The 17550-nt window shown below is 38.5% G+C and overlaps 1 protein-coding gene across 4 annotated transcripts in view; it reads right to left on the minus strand.

Annotated features, from left to right (window-relative positions):
* LOC124157408 overlaps positions 1-17550 on the minus strand; it is an 872201-nt gene that overhangs the window by 307725 nt on the left and 546926 nt on the right. For all 4 annotated transcript variants that reach the window (XM_046532099.1, XM_046532100.1, XM_046532098.1 and 1 more), the window contains exon 7: positions 2517-2645. In XM_046532099.1, coding sequence (XP_046388055.1) covers positions 2517-2645 — 129 coding nt within the window. The remainder of the gene's footprint in view (positions 1-2516; positions 2646-17550) is intronic.

The raw sequence follows: 17550 nt of genomic DNA on the forward strand, positions 1-17550 counted from the left end.
AAAATGGAACGATTTTAAGGAAAATATTCTGGAAACAGCAAGAGAAGTGTGTGGGAAAAATAAAAAAAACAACAAAAAACCCTGGTTTGATGAAGAATGTGAGCTGAAGGTAACAGAACGGAGGGAGAAGAAGAGAACCTGGATGAACAGCAATTCCTTAGAGGATAAAATACGATACAATGAGATAAATCGAGAAACAAACAAGATATTAAGAAAGAAAAAACGAATATACATAAACAGTTTGATTGAAAAAGCAGAACAAGAGCGGACAGCAAATAATGCAAGAGAGTTTTATAAAAAAGTAAGATTCTTTAAAAAAGGATTCACCCCGAAGTCATACGGTGTGAAGAACAAAGAGGGAATTATGGTAACGGAGACGCAGAAAGTTGTAGAAAGATGGAGAGAATATTTCTATGAACTATTAAATGAAGAAGGAGTGGACATCACACCTGACTACGATAACGAAGATATCTACTATCATGTACAACCCAAAGTAGAAATACCAACTAGAGAAGAAGTCAAAGCAGCAGTTAAAGCCCTAAAAAACCATAGAGCTCCTGGTAAGGATGAAATATCTGCAGAGCTATTGAAGACGGGAGGAGATATAGTCATAGATAAGCTATGTGAATTAATGAAAATAATATGGGAAAGAGAAGAAATGCCAAAAGACTGGAGGGAAGCAATAGTTGTCCCCATACACAAGAAAGGAGAGAAAGTAGAGTGCAGTAATTTTAGAGGAATCTCACTCCTTAGCATTCCTTATAAAGTCCTATCTAAGATAATATTAAATCGTATTGAAGAATATACATGTGAAATAATTCTAGATCACCAGGCAGGGTTTGTAAAAGGCAGGTCCACAACAAATCAAATATTTATTCTCAAAGAAATTATATCGAAGTACTGGGAGTTTAATAAAGATTTTTTTGCAATATTTATCGATTTCCAAAAAGCATATGACAGTATTAATAGAGAGAGACTGTGGGAAAAGTTGGACAAGTTCGGAATTCCAAAAAAGCTAATAAACCTCGCTAAAACAAGTATGACAGACTCCACATGCTCAGTACGTATAAATGCACGGGTGTCGGAACCTTTCAGGATAAAGGCAGGCGTAAGACAGGGTGATGGACTATCCCCAATCCTATTCAACTTAGCAATAGAAGAAGCTCTTCAAAAAGTAGCAAAAATGGACGAAGGCGTAACAATTGGCTCCAGAATAAATATACTTGCTTTTGCAGACGATGTGGTAATTTTAGCAGAAAATTTAGACGACATACGCCGGCTTACAAAACTTTTCATGGAAGAAACAGTTAATCTAGGACTAAAAGTAAATGATGGAAAAACTAAATATATACACTTTACAAGAAATGAAATGAACAGAAATCAAAATCCTCTCTACATAGACAACCACAAATTTGAAAAAGTGGACTCCTTTAAGTATTTAGGCGTTTTTATTTCAAGAGAAAACAAAGAAGCAATAGAAATACAAAACAGGCTAAATCTGGCTAACAGATGCTTCTACGCCTGCAACAAACTCATGTCCTCAAAATTACTATCACACACTACTAAAATCAGAATATATAAAACAATCATAAGACCCGTACTGTTATATGGAAGTGAAACTTGGAAACTGGATAAAAAGGAAGAAAGAAAATTAATTGTTTTTGAAAATAAGATCCTTAGGAAAATATATGGACCAATCTCTGAAGGAGGAGAGTGGAGGAGAAAACACAATAGAGAATTAAGAGAGCTATACAAGGATCCAGATGTAGTGTGCGAGTTTAAATGTAGAAGAATTAGATGGGCTGGGCACATTTTGAGAAGAGAGGACACTAATCATTTAAAACAAGTTATAATGAGGAATCCTGAAGGAAGAAGGCCAAGAGGAAGACCAAGGCGAAGGTGGTGGGACCAAGTGAAGGTAGACCTGGAGCGATTAGGAGCGACCGAGGAGGACGCAGGAAATAGAGATAGATGGAAGAGGATTGTTGGTGCGGCCAAATATCTACTTAGATATGTATGGCCCTGGGAGTAAGTAAGTAAGAGTAACCATGCATAGTACAACCTTAGTTACCATCAATTAAAATTGTAAAAGGGCATGTCAAAATTTTATTGTCTACTTTCTTGAGAAATTTACAACTAAATCTTTTTTTAATTATATTATTGTAAAAATTACGGTTGCTACTATTTCTTATGTTTATTCATCAAAATTGTATTCAAATTATCATTTCAAACCCTGAATATGGTTGATAAATAAACCGGAAACGTCGGAAAAACTTGCATTCCTTATTTAAGTCCGAAACTCAAACATTCGTACTTAATATATAATAATTTTTCTCTTACATTTGAGGGAGGTGTACATTTCTAATTACAAATCAACCACCACACTGGATCCGCCACTGAAAAGTTTTCCTTGATTCGAAAGTATCGACGTAGCCACGGACAAATACTAGAAGTAACTGTGAGCAAAAAAACAAACTGAGTTAAAATAAAAGGATGAGTTATAAGTGTGTACTCACGGAGGGGCTGTCGCGGGACAGCGCCGAGATGAGATCGCATTGGCCGGGGGATGTTGGAGGCGCCGGAGTTGCTGGAGCCATCGCTGAAGGGGCTCGCCGATCGATCAGCCTCCCTCTTCTTAGACGATCCTGCAAAGGGGAGGAAACATAATGATAAGTAACAGAAAATATAAATTTTAGCGACTAAATATAAACAGAAATCAACCCAAATGAAATCATGACATCAACACGCTGACCATTGAATAATACCGGTTATTTCAAAATAAATAACGGGGTTTTTTAACGCTTCATAGTATTTACTACACTTATATTGCAGCTATTAATCATACATAAGATGAAAAAGCAAATGAAACAGTTTTACACAAAGGTCTGCGAGGTTTTCAATGTGAGCACCATTTTTGAGAAGTCACCGGACGATAATACCTACAAAATCCATTGATTGATCCATCCAACGGTCGAGAAAGGCGAGTATCGCTAGGTATGACAGAACATTACCCATAACATTTAACTTTTTTATTTTTTTATTTATTCGATCATTCCAAAACAGCTTAAAACGGACTTAACATTGAATAGAAAACTTAAAATCTGCAGCTTTAACAAATATTAACTATATTAAAACTCTAAAGAGGATATTTTAAAAAAAGATTCAGAAGAAGTCTTTTCGAAGCTGCCTCTTGAATGAACTGATGGGTATTGAAAAATACAGGGAAGGGTGAGTAGTCGAAATGATATTGAAAAAGGTAGGAAGTCTGTTAAAATAAGTGATCTCTGAGAGAGAAAAAGACAGAATTTAGGTTGGTGCAGTAGGTGATTATTACGAAAGTGGAGTATGGGAATGTGGATAGAAAAGAAAGGGGAGTATATCTGAGGATCGGAACTTGCCATTTAAGCTATTATAAATGAAGAAAAGATCATGAAAATTCCTACGGGAAGATAGTAGGACCAAAGATAGGGTAGACGTTACTTCAGAGCGAGAAGAATTACGGAGGTGAGGAACACGGAGTCGGACTACTGAAAAAAAGACATTAACATGCGTTCGAGAATTTACAGGTTGGAGGGACAGGCAGTGGAGTAGATTCCGGAACAGTACTCGAGGATTGGGAGAACGTAACCAGTTAAAATAGCTCTCATGGCAATAGGGTCGGTAACAGTGGTGAATCGATACAGAATTCTCACGACTGACACGGCCCTCGATTTTATTTTGTTAAGGTACAGGAGAAAAGTGAGCTTGGGGTCGAAAGTACCACCCAGGTCATTAATGGCGGAATCTAAAGGAATAATTTCATTATAAACAGAATATTTATTAGCACGGTGCATTTTATGCATTTTATCACGGTTCGTTTTAAATAAAAATGTATATATTTGGATTTTTTTGCATTAATTATGTTAGAATTCCACCAGATTAAGCCTGAAAGAACCAAATCCCCCTCTATGATCACGAACGCAGGCGAAAAACCGTGACTGGAGCAGGGGATTAAAAAAAATAATCACCCCCGACCTGGCAGAATGGTAGAACCGTCGAAAACACACAGCAGCAAGAGGAAGCCTTTCAGCCGACGGAAATAAACCATAAAACCGCCCGCTCCTGAATCGACGCCTTTGACAAAAAAGCGTCTCTCTCTCTCAGAGCTTTTTGGGAATGCCGACACCAGTCGGTGCAAATGCAGGCGGAAGCAGAGGCGCCACCGTCGCTTACGAGAGGGAATGAATGGCTCGCCTTATAACGTAATAATAAGGCGCCCTACTCAGCTCTCTCTCTCTCTACTAGGGGGAGATTATCGAGGAATGGGAAGGAAGCGTGTATTTGTGCAGAGAAAGGACGACTACACGCACTCACGGCGCTATAAATATAACGCCCGTTCGAAAGGAGACATTATATCTCTATCCCTCTTCCGCATTTCAATGACGTGGTGATGTCTCGTTTTTTCGGTCCGTCTCCCAACGTAAATGTAAACAAGAGCGCTCGAGAATATGTGTCTGCACGGAAACCAAAACCTGAGGCCATCACTGACACCCCCGTATTCGGCATTATTATCGATAAGTCAGAAAATGAAACAGTACTTCATCATCGCTGGTGAACATTGTTGTGAACTGAGTGAACAACAACTTCAAACATTATTTACACGATTTTTACTGAAAAAAATCTCTATTTCGCGTCATTTATCGCATTCATAGAGTAAAATGAGGCTGTAAAATGTGCTGCGGGTTGCCTACCCCAAAAATGCTTCCGGGGACACGATAAAAGGTCATTTTATTAATAATTAGAAGGAATAGAGTTGTCGTGTTTGGTCTAAAATATCAAGGAAAGACCAATGTTACAACTCATTGGAAAAAATGAGTGCTTTCTAAAACCAAATTTAAATTATTTACATTTTTAACGTTTTTCGTTAAAAATATCGAAATTTCAAGACAAAATGGCGAACAGAAGATATTAACCGATTTTGAAAAAAATCATATCTATAATACCCACCCGGGTACGCAAATTTTGCCGGGTATTACGATTCGCTCCTAAAAAAAAGTGGCTAAACGAGGCACCCTAGTGAACAATCCTTAAGGCCGTTTCACATGGAGCACGTCACTGCGCAGGATACCATTGAAAAAAATTATTGAAACTGCGAGAATGCGAGTTAGGAATTAGGACAGGGGATATATTTGGCTAAGTCGCATACATGTATTCTCGCATGCGTTCCAGCAATTCATTGCTTAACGCGACGCAATTTTGACTGCGTTTTCGTACAAACATCAGATTGCGCAATGACGTGCCCAGTATAAAACGGCCTTAATCTTTTCGTCAGGCGCGATGTTGGAATTGCTGAGTTTTACCATTTAGTTGCTTTGCACAAGTTTCCAGTGCGCGGTTATACATAAGGGTTACGCCACATCATAATTGAATCAATCGATCACAGTAACCTCTGAGGTGAGTAGTTTTTCACGAGAGACGTATTATCCCCTAAATGTAATCAGCTTTTCTACCTTTATTACAGTTTATTTCAATTGATAAATCTAACTCACTCATTCTTTGCTGAACTCATGAGTGTAATATGCCATCCTCGAATACATTACGGAGATGATAGCGAACTCAGCATTCAAGAGTCGTCCTGGCTTCGTGCCTGCAACCGTTGTACAGTCTATTACTAGCATAAATTAAAGTCAAGCATAAAATGGTAAATGCGAATGATGGATACCCTCGAGGTCGAAGTGGTCACGATTCAATTATGACGCGCGGCGGCTCTTTCATAGAGGATTCAACGTAAGCAAACGATATTTCTCATGGCGCGCGTGACTGAGGACGCCAGGAAAAGTTAACATCACGTGATAGCGCACTGCGACCTTCAGTCACCTCCACACTTAAAGGGTATGCATTTTCTCACGTTTGCAGCTATGCAACACATTATAAAAAGATAAGTTTCTATAGGATATTATTTTGCCAATGGATTAGGCTCACATGATTCGGTCATCTTTACAGGGACAAGGAAGGAAACATAAAATATATGATCGACAAATTCACTTTTGAGAAAATTTATCCAAATCATAAGGCAAAAGCTAGTACTCCAGCACTTTTAATTATTTAAATAAATTACAATGCATTAAACAGTCATGTCACGGCCATGTACTCATAAATAAGTGGGCATCCTAAGGACTAAAAATCCTTTGCGTCAACCGGGATTCATATATTTGTGCCTGGTTTTCCATCATCACATCAACTACAAAGCTACAAAATCTATGGAGATAAGTGATTACATGGTAAATTACATAACACGTATTCGGGAGACCTGGCTTTGAATCTCGATCAAGGAAAACGATTCTTCCGCCGTGGAATTTTTCTATAACCAAATGCTAGTACTCCATCACTTCTAATTATTTAAATAAATTATCATTCATTAACCAGTCAGGTAACCATCTTTAGTCACGGCCGAGTACTCATAAATAAGTGACATCCCCAGAACTAAAAATCCTTTGCGTCGACCGGGATTAAAATATTCGTGCCTGATTTTCCACCACATCAACTACCAATCTACAAAATCTATGCAGATAAAATTGATTACATGGTAAATTACATGACGCGTATTCCGGAGACCTGGCTTTGAATCCCCATCAACGCGGAATTTTTCTATAACCAATGAATTAATCCATACTTCGACCGCCTCACCGCGTAATCCTTTAGGCAATAACGCTGAATTCACTATCCGTATACAAACGAAGGGTAATTTTACATAAGTCAGCGAAGAAATTGAAAAAAATAGGTTTTTTTCTGGAGAGAAAATTCTTGCAGTCATGCAATTAGTATTGACTTCGATAAAACAAAATAAATAGCCAAATTGAGAATAAAAAGATGCTAAATTATCACGCACAAATAGCACGAATGTATTCATGAAAACAGTTTAATTCCACAAAAAAAGGGCTAAGAGATATCAATATAAACTCAGCCTTTAAAAAATAATAATTGTTGGTTTGCACGATAACGAGCCACTGGGGTGATATACTTTCATATTTTAAGAGATCATAGCATTTGTACCCAGTGAAAATGTGGTCTCACTCTTAAATACCATGCTTTCATGGTGTATCAAACATCCACTTTTTCATTCATCCACTTATCTTGATACATTAAAGGCCAAGCCTTTTTGCGACATTCCCCAGAGAAAACTCATTTGCCTAGGTGGGATTCAAACCCAGATATCCTTCGATTTCCAATCGAGTGCTTTATCCACTAAAGATACCGAGGCGTCAAATTCGTGAACCTTTACCGGACAAGATGGCCTGGACAGGTGGCCGTATTATACGACTAGCATTCCAAGTTGTGCGAAAAGGCCGGAGGGCAAAGCCTTTTAACTTTGAACACTAGACGTGCTCGCTCTCGACTGATTCTAGAATCATCTATGCCTTTCTATCATTACGTATGAAAATACCTGAGGACTGATTTAAAAATGCCGACAAAACGTCAAAACTCACGCTGACGAAAAAAAACGAAAATATTCGATTCTTTATATCAGAAACACTTCCAAAAATAAAATATATCAAGGAGTATTTCAACCTCTTTATCTGCAAATTTCGAAGAAAAAACTAGGCAGTGATTAAAACTGTTAATTAATTAAGGTACAATCTTACAGGTATATAAGAAAATCACGGTGAGCAAGCGTGCGTGACTGACTTTCCGTGACCTGAAGCTCGTACATACCTTTCCAGTAGGGATGTAAAATAAATTCGATCGCGCTAGACGGTAACTTTCAAATTACCAGAGATATAAATTCCAGGAGGAATAATGGTTGAATCCCTGTTTGGGAGCAAGAGTTAATTAGCAGAGTGACGAAGGCTCCCCGGATTTAATTTACCCACGAGAATTGAGGTTCACGCGTTCAATCGCAATGAATTACGCTCCAGAGATATTTATTCCCTTTCCGTTCCCAACAAAAAAAACGCCACCAAGAAAAGGAAAGACTAATTGATATCACATTCTCTAGTCGGCTGCAAAACGTGCATTTAAATTAAATTCACGTAACGCCAAAAAGGAAAAAAAACAATACCTGAGGTCGTATTGAATTACTCCAGGAACAATTAATTATCAGTTTAATAAGCACTGAATGAAACAAGTGACTTCGTAAGCAGTCCATATCAGTGGCGTAACTAGGAATATGCTTTTGGGGGCGGGGGGGATGGGATGGCCTCGGGGGGGCGACCCCTCCTACTACGGTTCACATTTTCTGGAAAAGTTTTGAAAAATGGCATGCATGAATATACATTTTACATAATTTTGGCACTAAAACATTAACTTAAAGCAGATGCAGTTATTGAAGTTCAAAACTAGACAAAAGTTTTAATTTTTTTAAAATTTCTCTGAGGCTTTAGGTGGGGATCTATCCCCTCATTCCCCCATAGTTACGTCACTGGTCCATGCGCACGAGTGCAAAGTCATACACACCAAGAATGAATGCATTTCGAGAAATAACTCCTAGGTTATAGCATAGGTCCAAGAATTTGAGGACCGAAAAGTTTTATGATAGCTGTGGAGCTATCAATTTTCATTGTCATAAATTTAAGTAGTAGTTTTTAATATTTTTCCTCACAAGATGTGAGGACACAATGTTGAAACAAGTTATGGAAGGCAAACTCAAAGGCAAAAGACCGGTAGTAAGACCAAGAGTGCGCAGGGGCGATGAAGTTAAGAAGGATGTTAGAAAGATGGGAGCCCAGCTAGATATGGCAGGCGACCGTAGAATGTGGAGGCGCCTAGTTGGTGAGGGCAAATACCCTCTAGGTTTCGAATGGCCACAGGAGTAAGAGTAAGTAAGTTTTAATATTATACCTCCAAATACAGCCATAAAATTTTGAAGGCACCTGAACTGCATGAACGTAAAGAAGGAGTTCAAAGTCCGTCGTAGAAAGAGCAGTAGACGACGGCTCAGAAAGAGAAAAAAACTTGGTAAATGAAAAAAGCTTAAACCCTCGAGTTTATTTGCCATTAGTTCCTTCATTTAAGTGTTAATGCTGCGATCGATGATGTTAAAACAAAACACTGCTAGCGAAATGCACGACGACACTTTCTCTCGATTAAATCAAACGAATTTCCCGATCTCTTCGAACTGGCTGCTTCTTGAGAAAATACACCTGGAATGGTAAAAGAAAAACAACATGGCCTCGGCAGATTTACATATACTTTGAAATTTAAATAACCACTCTAGTCGAAGCGTATTCACGCTACTAAAAGGGAATATCAAAGTGGCAATAATGAGATTAGAATGGGACGATGCAGAGAGGCGAATTCCGCCGAAATCCTGGCCAAAACCTTTCATTTTTTAGATATAGGTACTGAAGGATATAGCAGCTTTCTCAAGGCTACATTTTATACACACTAGGCTATATCTTGATACCAATTTTGGGGGTTTACCGTATTAGTTTTACCGGTTTAGTATTTGTTACCGGTTTACCGTATTAGTTACCGGTTTAGTATTCGATAAATGAAAGTTTACATAAATTTTGAAAAATAGTCTTCATGTGAAGAGTTGCTCATAAATATTTTGAGTAAATTTATTTAACAAAAATAGTGTACTACAGAAACATAGATTTATATTAAGTAACCTTCACACATTGAACTGATTTACTGATTTAATTCATTAAGCGTCCAGTTTTCCCTGAAATGAAACACTTGAACTTTCTGTTCTGGTTTCCCAAAGCACTCGTTTTCGTCAAAACTCTTCAAAAAGAAGCTGCTGTCTACACTCATTGTCAGTGAAACCATTAATAGAGATGCAAACCAAGCTAATAACATCTTGATAATAAAACCAAGCTCATAACTCAGCTTCAGGTGGCAATAACAAAAAAAAACCTCCAAAAAAATAGTTTACTTTGGGGATTTTGGCGAGTAATTTCTGAAAATTCGCCTCTGTACGACGGGATGAATTGGGCGAATTATCTGATCGGTGAAAGCCGTGTCTTCACCTTGATCCTTAGATTTAGGCAACCCTCAAGAGACTCGAGAAAGCAAACACGCGGCTGAAGATCAAGGGCGCCCCAAGCGGAAGGAATAGGTAGCAGGAGCAGAGTGCCTGCAATTGGAGGGGCAGGAAGGGGTGCATTATGGGAAGAGGGAGGGGTAGGTTGTGAAAGGAAGAGCTGCGAGGTGAGGGTGACACGGTCTGTTTATAAGAGACGACTCGCGCTTTCAATTTTACTCCTTCCAAAAGCAAGAGCTCTTAATGGGGAATTCCACAGAGTGACGGCCTTAATGGCAATGCGGGAAAAAGGCATGCCAAAAAGCGCGTCTTCTACTGGTGGGAGGACGTCACGAGAACGTATTAAATCGATGAACAAGTATCAATTCGTGCTACAGTTTCTTTCGTAAAAAGGATATATTTCCCGATATTAAGCATTTAAAAAATGTAACTGATAACTTCAGGTTTAACTGTGTGAATTTTTTTAAATCTGGAAAATAAAACAATAACCTTTCTAAAGTTCACTAACATGTATTTTAAAAAGAAGCACGAACCGGTTACAAATTTACATTAAAACGTAGTTAAAAACCTACCTAAGATGTAACTTCGTTATGAAACCCGAGTCGTGCTCTTTTTTCAAATATAAATTATTTACTTTATTTATTTTCCAACTTCCTCGTAAACAGCACGTAAAGGCTTTTTAAAAAGCACGACACAAACACCCATGCCCTGGGTGGTGACCACCTACCCAGACGGGATTCGAACCCACGACCTACGTTTTGGCAGGCTAGGACTTTACCCCACCGCCACCGGGGCCGGCGCCTCAGTGGCAAATTGGTGGTGTTATTGAACCTTACAGAGTTCTTTTATTTTGCATTTCAGAAACGATAACCAATGTAAGAAAGTGAGCGACTAATTAACATTTAGGTGGCTCGGTGGACAACTCAATGTTTCGAAACCGAAGCAGATCTCAAGAACGGCGTAGTCAATTGGTTCAACTCTCAGGCGGCGAGCTTCTATGCAAAGGGGTTAAAGAACCAGGTGCAGCGGTACAAAAAATGCTTTAAAGTGAACGGAGGTCATGTAGAGAAGTTAAGTAGGTTTGTAGCTAACTAAAAGAGGCAATAAAATGTGTTTCATATGAGTACATTTTTTCCTGTGTCCAAACGGCAATTAATTTATGAATATGGCTCGAAAAAAAAAACAAAGAATGAAAATCCTCATGAAAAAATAATTTATCTCAGCCGGGATTCGAACATGTATCACCCTATAGACGGTGATTTTTTTCAAGAACGAATTTCATACTTGGTGTACATAACCGAGTATTGATTAAAATAAGATCTTCTCAGTCTTATACGAGACCATATTAACTTATTTTCCTTCAGATTTTCCACACAGGATGGAATAGGCACTTCATAGAGGGATATAAATAGCGTAAGAGGACGAAAAGCAGGACCTCGGCCAAAAGAACGGGGAGATTATTGCTCACGTAGCTAAAAGGACACGTACGGAAAGTAGGAACATTTCTTAAAACAAGAGATAAAATAAGAACGAAGCAATCGCGGATTTCTGGAGAGATAAAAATCCGGGCCCGATTGATTCCGTCACGAAAATGCCATTCGGATGCGAATTTCAACGGGAAACGCCTTCGGAATACGCAGGTGTCCCCCGAATCCCAAAGGGAGTCCGTGGGAAGGTCACCCAAGATACGCTTCCAAAGGACGCATGCCAGGATTTGAGGGACAGCGGGATGTATCGACAGCGATAAGGAGGAACGCCCTTTCCTCATCACGCCAAATTATTTGACAAGAATATTTTAACAAACAATGCGAATTCTTCAAACTAAAAGTCAACAGGCAAATGACATACCAGTCCTTATATATTTCATAAATATAAGGACTAGTAACTATTTAGTATGTACATATGGACTAGAATGTTTATTGTTCTTTGACAATAATAATATAACAAACTCTGCGAATTCTTCAAAATAAAAGTCAACAGGCAAATGACATACTAGCCCTTAAATATTTAATACATATAAGGACTAGTACGTATGTAGTATGTAGGTATATATGGACTAGAATGTTTAATGTCTTTATATAGTACATATATATCTATAAATTAAACATTCTGGCACATAGAACACGCTATCACATTCCATGCACATATATTGAGGGGTTCAATATATTTTATTGATTACGAAAATAAGTAATTTGTTAAAAAAATCTCTCTCTAGTAGAAGAGGAGAAATATTCTCCCTGCTTTCCGGGCAGATATTAGACCACCGAGTTGTCAAGGTTATTCGTATCTCCTTGTTTCTCTATCTATCTTTTCGGCGTTTGTTTCATTTCCTCCACATATAGCCCAGTTGATGGTCAAGATATGGCTCCCCGGACCTAGTATCTCGCCACCAAAGAAGAATTTTAATCCACAGTAGAAGAAGTGAAATGAAAGATTGTCGCACTCACAGGGACAATAAGATACACAGAGCAAATGCGTTTCCGGGAACGCCGATCCAAAAATGTTGTTCATTTCTTCTTGTACACAATTGTTTTCATTATAATCGCACATTTATGTCTACCCAAATTATTGAATGTCCTTAAAAATCCAGATTATTAAATATATTGTGAAAAAAGACTGATTACCCAAGAAAAACCGTTTTCAGGTACATTTTTAAAAATAATTGCGTTTCCATAGCTCAATATCTAAGGAGTTGCGACCAAATATTTATGGATAAAAAAATGCTTAACATTGCTTCCTCTACCACCTTCTGAAGTACCAAAAATTCTCCCAGAAACACTCTCCATACCGAATTATTTAAATAAATTGCGATTTCGTGTAAGAGTGTATGACCCCATCAGAGATCAATGCTTTGCCTCGTCGCGTAGAATGAGGGTACGATACATTCCGGGTTGAGACACATAAAGTGAGAAGAGGTGACTACGACATCGTCTCGGCATCAGAAGGGTACTAACCCCTCAAACCTCATCCACAAATAAAGCATCCTGTTGGCTATACATATAAACCCCGGTCATGATTTGGTGACGTCCCTTTTTGGAGTCGGTCCTCGACCCTGACGCACTCCCTATACACCCCCTAACAAGGGAATGTCAACTTGGCGAAAGACAAAGAGTGGCCCTCAACAACGTATGAGCAACCCTTACACCCTCCTCTCCTCTCTTCATCCTTCCTTTCCAGCAAGAAAAAAAAACAATGGGGTCATTAACACGGGCGAAATCCCTCGAAAAGGTTGGCGGTGGAGTGAACTCTTTGGCAAGGCTAAGGCCACGCGCGCTTTAAACGTCTGCCAAGAGCGCTTCCGATCATCGGAGTCGGTATGCACACACTTAAAATTGAACATCAAGACGGTGGGGCAGATAAGATGGGAGGATGAAGTATTCTGTCCCAAAATATACGCAGCCTTTAGGTTTTTAAGCAATTTGAGGTTTCTTTGATTAAATTCTATTGTCCGGGTTTTGATGAATTATTGATTATTTGATGATATTATTTTGACGATAATTATGCGTAAATTATTTGCATTTATCATATTATTGTAAACATAGTTACGTAACGGAAGATTATTTGAAACGGACGCCATAATAGGAGAAAAAGATGGAAAAATGTATTCGTTTACGAGAGTGTTTTCCTTATATATTCGTGATAGAATTTCATCGAAGAAACCGTAAAATGGAATGCCACGTAATCAAATATGAGTGAGTGACTCTGGCCTCAAAGGTTGACCTAGAGTAAAGCCTTGACTGTATGACAAAACTCTAGACTTAATTCTTTCGGCCAATCTTTCAACACAAACACAATACTTCTGCTACATCCTTATCCCACAACCCAGTGAACGCAGTTGGTGGCTTTTAGCTTAGCCACGAAGGCAATGATATATTGGAAAAAATTCTCTTCTTTGACAAAATTAAGAAAATATATGCTCAATCACATTATTTCCATAACCACCTGATAATAAGATTAATAAATTTCAATATGAGGAAGGTAAATTATCGATTCTCCAAAAGTAAAACACCTTGTGTACCGACTATTAAGGCCGCTATACACGGTGGATGATCATGCGAATGATCATGCTGAATGATCACGTGATCGTTCACAGAATCATGCGAGCAAAATAGAACATGTTCTAATTTTCACTGAATGATCACGCGCATGAAGGTTCATTCGCGAATTTTTCCGTTATACACTGCGAATGATTTCATTCGCATGATCATTCACCGTGTAGGTATAGCGGCCTTTACAGAAGTTGGTTAAGTATCCAGTTGTTTTTAAGCGAAAAGTTGCAAATTGGATTTGATTGATACAAGACCCTAGATCATGATGATTTTTGAAGATAATTTTGTATGAAAAAAGCACATTTGAATCTCAATTTCAATTTGAATCGGCGCAACATGATTCGTTATCAGCCATTACCGCTTAAAAATTGGTTGGTTGGCCGCGGTAAAAAAATACTGAAAGTCCTCAAAGATCAATTTCATGATTGATGTGCAGTCATAGCTGTAATTGGTGGAATGGTTCACTCATTTCTATGGGTTATAACAAAACAATTTAAGTTGTTTGAACAATGATTAAGAGGAATCAAAATAGAACAAATTGACAAATTTCCATTCGCTGACATGAGTATCAGTGATAGGGACGTACTTGGTGCTGAGGGGCTACAGCCTGTTTATGGGCCATTACTTTACAATAAATTAAATGTCAAATACCTGAGACTAGGTGGGAAGGCGATCAATTGGGAAAACCTGAGGTTGTTACTAGTTGTATTAAAATTATAAAGGAAAGAAAAAAGTTCGTGAATAGTAAGGTTTACAATTTCTACTTCTATAATTAGTATTTAAGTGCGATGATAAGTAAATTAATATAGCCAAGCATGTGCTTTCAACCTAGGTGAAACAGTCGCACACATGTTTCAATAGGAATATTACGGGAAATGGAAGGTTGTATTAGCCTTATTATTGAATGCAAGGTCACATGGGCAAAAGAAAATTAAATGCAACCCTCACTCACCGCTGATACAATGCCTATCCAGCAGAGTGCATTCATCCTGGACTCTCCACTGACATCTGGGGACTTGAAACCTCCACCTTGCCGGCGAGTTGCACAATAAAATACGAACAAACAACCCGAAAACATCTTTCATGAATCGAGAAGTCGACTCTAACATTTCGCACCAAAGTTCCAAAATGTTGCAATGCAACACGGTTTTAATTTAGAAAATGTAACAAAAAGGGCTAAAGATAAACGCATTAAAAAACCGAGGAATTCAATAAATTAAATTGTTTACCCGAAATTAAATTAGGAATACCTCGATCACGAAGGTAAACGAGATAACGATTAAGTACTACAGAATAGAGCTAATAGATGGAGGTGGTAGCTGGAGGCAATTTTTGCGGCGTGCGATGGCTTACAATTCGATGATCTTTAACGTGCGAATTGATCACTGACGACGAAAATTTTTGTTCTGATCGCTATGAAGAGCAAGATGAAGATTGAATAGTGAATACTCATTTTGAGCTGTTTTCGGAAGATGACCGATAATGTATTGTGCAGACTCGGCGTCAGCGCCGCAGTGTGAATCAGTTGTCCAGGTCCTCAGCGAACGGGTCTACTACGGAATTAGGCGCGACAAATCGATCGAATCCGGTTTACCGCGATTTATCGAGAACAGAAATGTTACTTTCGATTTAAAACGGTTAATTCCGGTAGTATAAGGCGATTCCGATAGCTGAAATAACATTTTTCGACTATACTCTCACTCCTAATAGCGGACAGCTACCGAGAGTCATCGATAGACGACACTGAATCGAAATAGCTATCGAATCAAATAGAAGAAAAACTATATCGCGCGCGCAAATCGCACTAGTTTCACATCGCCAAGTGCAACCCGAGGCCCCACGGCCAACAATTAAAGCTCTTACACCGAAAATATTGGAGAGACAACGAATTAAGGCCTTAAGCGTAGTTTATTTAGGGAGCCATGCTTCTCCCTGTGCGTACACTATATCAGTGCGGATGAAACGGTTCAAGAACCCCTCTCACTCGCCTAGGGACAGGTAGACGGGATCTTCTGGTTAGTGCCAAGAAGCCACATCACCCTGCGGCCGGGGTGGGAGTTGAAGGTAAAAGGTTAGAGCCGGATTGATTTAGCAACGAGATTTTGGCGACGACTCATAGAATGGGAGTCTCTAAGAGTAGGGGATAATGCCAAACTTCACCCCCTTAGACATCTTAAAAAAAAGACAAAAAACAACCTCCCGCTGTAAAGAACAGTCATTTGAAATAATGACAAAGTATAACACAAGTTTTTTCCTATACCTGATTAATCCTTCTTACATAGCAATAATTTTTAAACACCGATTTTTCAGTTATTAATTACTAATTATTCGAATCTTAATCCAAAAATACCCAAGTTTTGGACTTCAACGTCCATTAGAGAGAGAATTGCTTTAACGCAAAGCAGGGTGCTTGGACGCAATGGGTCATTTTCCACCGTGTTTTCATGCTGAAGGAGTGGGCAAAAACTAAGAACAAATTAACTTCAAAGAAAAGTCAAGCAATGCATTGGAAATGCGATTTAAATGTACAAGTTGAATCGACAAAGCCACATGAGCGTCTATAACAAATTACACTATCTGGTCACCGCCAACAATAGACAAAACAAAACACAAACGAAAACTTCGCCCCATCCAATGGCAGGCAAAGGCGCGCAATACTAACATATTGGCGGCACACAACACAAGCTGTTACGTGAACAAGTAATAAAAAGTAATTTTGATATATAACGAAAAAACGCCAGCCGAATGATAAAAACATATTGCGGGGAGACCTGCGACAGCGATTCAAGGCACTACTTTGAAGATTTTCGTTCCAACGTGAAAAACAAAATGAACGACTGAGGGAGCGATGAGGGTGCCCCAAGGGGAGTAGGTGAGAAGAGAAGCCCTGTGAAAACCTTAATAATTATTATAAGAGGGAATCACTTAATTGACCATATCTTGAGACATGATGGCATGATGAAGACATTCGTCGAGGGATAAGTAGGTGGTAAGAACTGAAAATGAAGTCCTCGGATAAAATATATGGAACAGGAAATGAAGGATAATAATAATAATTATGCAAAGTACATCCTTGGTGATAAAAGCATAACAGATGACAAATGTAGAAGGTGTTTTCAAGTACCTGAAACAATCCAGCACATTATATCTGGCTGTAAGATGCTAGCTAATACAGAATATTTAAGTAGACATAATCAAGTTGCAAAAATTATCCACCAAAAACTGGCCTACCAACACAAGTTAATAGATACTAAGACCCCATATTATGTGTACCACCCTGAAACAGTGCTTGAAAACGGCGCATTTAAAATCTATTACGATCTGCCTATTCAAACAGATAAAACTATAGTTAATAATAGACCAGATATAGTGCTGATTGACAAGAAATATAGAACTTGCTATATAGTTGATATTGCCGTGCCACTGTCGCATAACATCGAAAAGACAATTACAGGAAAAATTAACAAGTACCAAGAATTGGCAATAGAAATAAAAAGAATATGGAATATGGAACAGGTTTATATAGCTCCAATTGTC

This window comes from Ischnura elegans, chromosome 4, assembly GCF_921293095.1.
Source record: "Ischnura elegans chromosome 4, ioIscEleg1.1, whole genome shotgun sequence".
NCBI classification, from domain to species: Eukaryota; Metazoa; Arthropoda; class Insecta; order Odonata; family Coenagrionidae; genus Ischnura; species Ischnura elegans.